This window comes from Oncorhynchus mykiss, chromosome 11 (genome assembly GCF_057628025.1).
Source record: "Oncorhynchus mykiss isolate SJ-2025 chromosome 11, ASM5762802v1, whole genome shotgun sequence".
NCBI lineage: Eukaryota > Metazoa > Chordata > Actinopteri > Salmoniformes > Salmonidae > Oncorhynchus > Oncorhynchus mykiss.
The window spans coordinates 9,103,392-9,109,536 of record NC_143032.1 but is presented as its reverse complement, the minus strand read 5'-3'; the positions used below and the strand labels follow the sequence as shown (position 1 = coordinate 9,109,536).

General features: G+C 44.1%; 1 protein-coding gene across 1 annotated transcript; it reads right to left on the bottom strand.

The window, feature by feature from the left end:
• Nucleotides 1–979: 979 nt before the first annotated feature.
• LOC118937307 (B-cell receptor CD22-like) lies at nucleotides 980–3,328 on the bottom strand. The gene is made up of 4 exons (XM_090189307.1): nucleotides 2,620–3,328; nucleotides 2,023–2,116; nucleotides 1,846–1,915; nucleotides 980–1,694 (listed from the first exon to the last, which is right to left on the bottom strand). Exons 1-4 carry the CDS (start codon nucleotides 2,903–2,905, stop codon nucleotides 1,605–1,607), a joined length of 540 nt encoding a protein of 179 aa, XP_090045433.1. The 5' UTR covers nucleotides 2,906–3,328; the 3' UTR covers nucleotides 980–1,604.
• Between the last annotated feature and the right edge of the window lie 2,817 nt (nucleotides 3,329–6,145).

The window sequence follows — 6,145 nt, the reverse complement described above, 5'->3', positions numbered from 1 at the left end:
GTGTACTCAGTGATATGTTGTGTTGGACATAGAGTGAATTTCTTTGCCAAATGTTTTGCCGTTTTACTTTAGTGCCTTATTGCAAACAGAATGCATGTTTTAGAATATTTTTTTCTGTACATGTTTCCTTCTTTTCAGTCTGTCATTTAGGTTAGTATTATGGAGTAAGTAACACGTTGTTGATCCATCCTCACTTTTCTCCAATCACAGCCGTTAAACTATGTAACTGTTTTAAAGTCACCACTGACCTTATGGTGAAACCAGTGGAGGCTGCTGAGGGGAAGACAACTCATAATAATGTCTGGAACGGAGCAAATGGAATGGAATCAAACACATGGAAAACTTGTTGGATGTATTTGGTACCATTCCTCCTGTTCTGCTCCAGTCATTACCACGAGTACGTTCTCCCCAATTAATGTGCCACCAACCTCCTGTGGGTGAAATCCCTGTGCAGTGTTTTTCCTCTCCGGCGACTGAGTTATGAAGGACGCCTGTATCTTTGTAGTGATTGGGTGTATTGATAAACCATCCAAAGTGTAATTAATTAACTCACTACGCTCAAAGGGGTTTTCAATGTCAGATTTATTTTCTTTTAAACCATCTAGAAACAGGTGCCTTTCTTTGTGAGGCAATGGAAAAGCTGGTTTGAAAGTTGCTGCTTGACTGAGGGACCTAACAGATAATTGTATGTGTGGGGTACAGAGAAGAGGTAGTCATTTAAAAATCATGTTAAAAACTAGCATTGCACACAAAGTGAATCCAAGCAACTCATGTGACAAGTTAAGTAAATCTTTACTCCTGAACTTATTTAGGCTTGCCATAGAAAAGGTGTTGAACACATATTGACTTTCAGCTTTTCATTTTTATGTCTAAAAACATAATTCCACATTGTGTGTAGAACAGTGACACAAAATCTCAATAGAATCCATTTTAATGAGATGTTAAATGTTGGACCAATAAGACAAATATTTCATGGGAATTGAATGTAAAGGTTTTAATGACAGGGCAATTAATAAACAACCTTAATAAATTCAGTCTCAATTATTTATTCAATGTAACACTCAACATAAAAGCTGACGCAATAACTTCTAAATAGATGAAAGTAGATAACATTGTTTTTCTGGGAACTGCACAAAAGATGAAGATAAACAGTGACTTGTAAACGTTAACACCATTGTGCCATCATGTAGACTTACTGCACCAACTTCCTGTCTTGTATCAGACCACTGTCTCTCCAACTAACTGTGTCTTCTCTCCTCAGTCATCATTGACTTTATATGGTCTTAAACTGCCTTCAGTGAGCTAGTTGAACTCAGCAGTTCCTCTATACTGGAACCCATTAAACAGATGCTCTGTGAACTCAACACTCAAAATAAATGGTCTAAAATAAAGAGTAGCCTGCATCATCATATCAACACTATAGTAACAGTTAAACACTTTTCATCCCAGCAAATTGCACAAATATACAGATAATCAAAGAGCACAAAATTATAAATGTAACAAAAATATCCACAGAAAACTAATACACAATGACAATACTGTTCATAATAAGACTTAATACCCATTGGAAAAATACATAAAATGCACCTCTGATTGACTTGTGCTTAAAGACCATCTAGGTTGTTAAGTGGTGGTTCTTGGTTCCCTCTACCGACCGTGGCCTGGTTAGAGCACACTGTCCCAACCGGGGAGTTCTGTGGAGAGAACACAGAGAAAGGATCAGTTGTCAGGACCGACACTTCAGAAGAATAATGACTTCATAGTTACAGTTGGTTACACAACACAGTATTCATTCAATTCTTCCTGAAACACACATTCTAGATGGGTTTTAAAAGGTAATTCTACCATTCCCACCAGTCCCTGTGAACGGTCTGTCATGTCAAACCCACTGGGGAGTCTAGATGTTCTCCTCCTCCTGGAAGACAAGAATAAAGGTATATTGACATCATTTAGGTTTTCATATACAAAAGCACAATCAGCATGATAAATATGTAAAAATTGAGGCTGGGAATATCTTTTTACCATGCAGAGAATACGATCAGGCTGAAAAGGAAAATCAACCCCAAGGTTTTTCCTACAATCTCAAAAACCTTTGGGTTAACAGGCTCTTCATGCCCTGTAAATAAAACACACATTATAGCCATCTGTTCCAAAAAGAGGAAACATTTTGCACATTGTCTAATATTACAAATTATACACATACTGTAGATGTACAGATGTAAGATCTTAATTTAGCCAGTATTGTTGCAGTGAAATAATCCTGCAGCAAAAGGATCTGAACGTTTCCTCCGTTATGTTGTTCCATTGGTGGTGACTCTATTAGCTGGACAAAATAAGGCTGCATGATAAGTGTAATACCATTAATTTAACCACATTTTAGTGAAGGTTTTGGGTGAATTTATGTAAATCAAAGCTTATCTGCATTTCCCACAATGCAATAAACTTCTAAGCAACAAAAAAGTGATCAAATTAATATCCTACAGCTGTATCATACCTAGATTCATATAGCAGGCATGCTTTATCCGGTCTGTTCCACAAAAACAAGTATATCTCTTCTATATCTATCTATATCTATAATATTGTTAATGTTGTGCATGTTGAATGTGCCAATGCTTCTACCTTTAATAGCCAGCTGCACTTCCTTTGACTTCCCACAGCCGTGACTATTTCTTGCTTCACAGAAGTACAATCCTCCATCACCAACTGTCACAATGAGGGAGTAACTGTGTCCAGACGCAACCTGTATTGGTTTATCTCCACTGATCTTGAACCAGGTGAAGTTTGTCACAGGAGGGTTGGCTGTACTGCTGCAGGTCAGATTAACACAAGTGCCCACTAATACTGGATCAGCTGGACTGATGGAGGCCAATGTGTCCTTAGGAGAGACTGAGGGAGAGGGGTTCATTTAGAATGTATCTGGATATGGTATATTGAATAGTCTCATCAAAACCACTCTATTACAATCCTCAGTGAAAACATGATAGAATGATCTATTCTACAGGAACCGGTTACTAAATCTTACATGAAACGTTAAGCATCATGTTATGTTCAGCTGTCTTGTTGGTTGTCCCTACTGGGTAGACTGCAGTACAAGTGATGTTCTTCTCATGATGAAGGTATGACGGAGTGAAGGTCACCGTGGAGAGAACTGATTTGGTTTGGTCTGAATTCTCCTGCAGTTGGTTCTCAGGTGTGAACTGTGTTGGGAGAGTCCATGTCAGCTCAGGGGGGTGTTTGGGACAGGGAGCGACAGCAGAGCAGTTCAAGCTGACAGGGGTCCCATCCTTCACCTCACCTGAGACAGTAATGATGGGACTGGAAGGAAAATCTGTAATACATTGTAGATAAATATATTTTACACTAACAGTTAAACTGTCCACTTGTTCTACTCTTATCTTTGATGAAAGGAATCTAAACTGGGAAAAATAGTTGGTTAAAAGTTGAATTGTCTCTTACCCCTGACAACGATATTAACAGACTTTCTAATGTCTGTTGCAAGGAATGGTTGCCTCTCAATCCTGAGGAAGTATTTATTAGTGTAATTGGTGGTTACATTGAAGAAGACTGTGGTGCAGTTCTTCTGGGACATGTTTCCAGTTATCTTCCCTTGATATCTGTTGACCATCTTACTACTGTTAAATATCACATTGTCCGGATGTAGATCAAAGTACGGGATTTCTTTTATCCACACTCCAGAGGTTAGTATTGTGCTCCTAAATGTATACTTATTTTGGTCAGGAATATCAAATGAACATGGGATTTGCACACAGGAGCCAGTCAGTACATCCAGTCTATCTGGCATTGTGGTGATCAAATCTCGTTGACCAAAGCAGGCCAGAACACCTGCAACATGAAAGTCAACATCAGGGAGGTTCTGATATATTTTCAGTTCAGTCCAATGATATGTATTAACCCTAGATGACTAACAGGGGCCTCTGTTTGGAGGCAACTGCACAGCCATCTTGTTACTCCTCCTCCAGTGTAAAACAGATGTTGGAAGCTATAGAAATGCATTTATTAATGTCTACATTCGTTTTAGACAAGTATATTCTATTACTGTTATGGTGAGTGAATGAGGACCCAAAAGCGAACTAACTTAAACAGAGCTTCTTTAATAACCAAACATAGGTAGGCTCAGATAGACCGGCAGATTCCGACAGGACAGGGTTACAGCAAACATGACGATAGTCTGGCTCAGGCATGAAACACAAACAAGAATCCGACAAGGACAGGAACAGAAACAGAGAGAGATATAGGGACCTAATCAGAGGGAAAAAGGGAACAGGTGGGAAACGGGGTGAATGGGTAGTTAGAGGAGACAAGGAACAGCTGGGAGAAAGCGGGGGAGAAAAGGTAACCTAACAACGACCAGCAGAGGGAGACAGGGTGAAGGGAAAGGACAGAGACAAGACACAACATGACAGTACCCCCCCACTCACCGAGCGCCTCCTGGCGCACTCGAGGAGGAAACCTGGCGGCAACGGAGGAAATCCTCGATCAGCGCACGGTCCAGCACGTCCCGAGAGGGAACCCAACTCCTCTCCTCAGGACCGTACCCCTCCCAATCGACAAGGTACTGGTGACCACGGCCCCGAGGACGCATGTCCAAAATCCTGCGGACCCTGTAGATGGGTGCGCCCTCGACAAGGATGGGGGGGGGGGGGGGAAGACGAGCGGGGGCGCGAAGAACGGGCTTAATACAGGAGACATGGAAGACCGGGTGGACGCGACGAAGGTATCGCGGAAGAAGAAGTCGAACTGCGACAGGATTAATGACCCGAGAAATACGGAACGGACCAATGAACCGCGGGGTCAACTTGCGAGAAGCCGTCTTAAGGGGAAGGTTCTGAGTGGAGAGCCAAACTCTCTGACCGCGACAATATCTAGGACTCTTAGTTCTACGCTTATTAGCAGCCCTCACAGTCTGCGCCCTATAACGGCAAAGTGCAGACCTGACCCTCTTCCAGGTGCGCTCGCAACGTTGGACAAAAGCCTGAGCGGAGGGGACGCTGGACTCGGCGAACTGAGATGAGAACAGCGGAGGCTGGTACCCGAGGCTACTCTGAAAAGGAGATAGCCCGGTCGCAGACGAAGGAAGCGAGTTGTGGGCGTATTCTGCCCAGGGGAGCTGTTCTGACCAAGACGCAGGGTTGCGAAAAGAAAGACTGCGTAAGATGCGACCAATAGTCTGATTGGCCCGTTCTGCTTGACCGTTAGACTGGGGGTGAAAGCCGGAAGAGAGACTGACGGAAGCCCCAATCAAACGGCAAAACTCCCTCCAAAATTGAGACGTGAATTGCGGACCTCTGTCCGAAACGACGTCTGACGGAAGGCCATGAATTCTGAAAACATTCTCGATGATGATTTGTGCCGTCTCTTTAGCAGAAGGAAGCTTAGCAAGGGGAATGAAATGAGCCGCCTTAGAGAACCTATCGACAACCGTAAGAATAACAGTCTTCCCCGCTGACGAAGGCAGTCCGGTGACAAAATCTAAGGCGATGTGAGACCACGGTCGAGAGGGAATAGGAAGCGGCCTGAGACGGCCGGCAGGAGGAGAGTTACCGGACTTAGTCTGCGCGCAGACCGAACAAGCAGCCACGAAACGACGCGTGTCATGCTCCCGGGTGGGCCACCAAAAACGCTGGCGAATGGAAGCAAGCGTACCCCGAACGCCAGGGTGGCCGGCTAACTTGGCAGAGTGAGCCCACTGAAGAACGGCCAGACGAGTAGGAACGGGAACGAAAAGAAGGTTCCTAGGACAAGCGCGCGGCGACGGAGTGTGAGTGAGCGCTTGTTTTACCTGCCTCTCAATTCCCCAGACAGTCAACCCGACAACACGCCCCTCAGGGAGAATCCCCTCGGGGTCAGTGGAGGCTACTGAAGAACTGAAGAGACGAGACAAAGCATCAGGCTTGGTGTTCTTAGAGCCCGGACGATAAGAAATCACGAACTCGAAACGAGCGAAAAACAGCGTCCAACGCGCCTGACGCGCATTAAGTCGTTTGGCAGAACGGATGTACTCAAGGTTCCTATGGTCAGTCCAAACGACAAAAGGAACGGTCGCCCCCTCCAACCACTGTCGCCATTCGCCTAGGGCTAACCGGATGGCGAGCAGTTCGCGGTTACCCACATCATAGTTACGTTC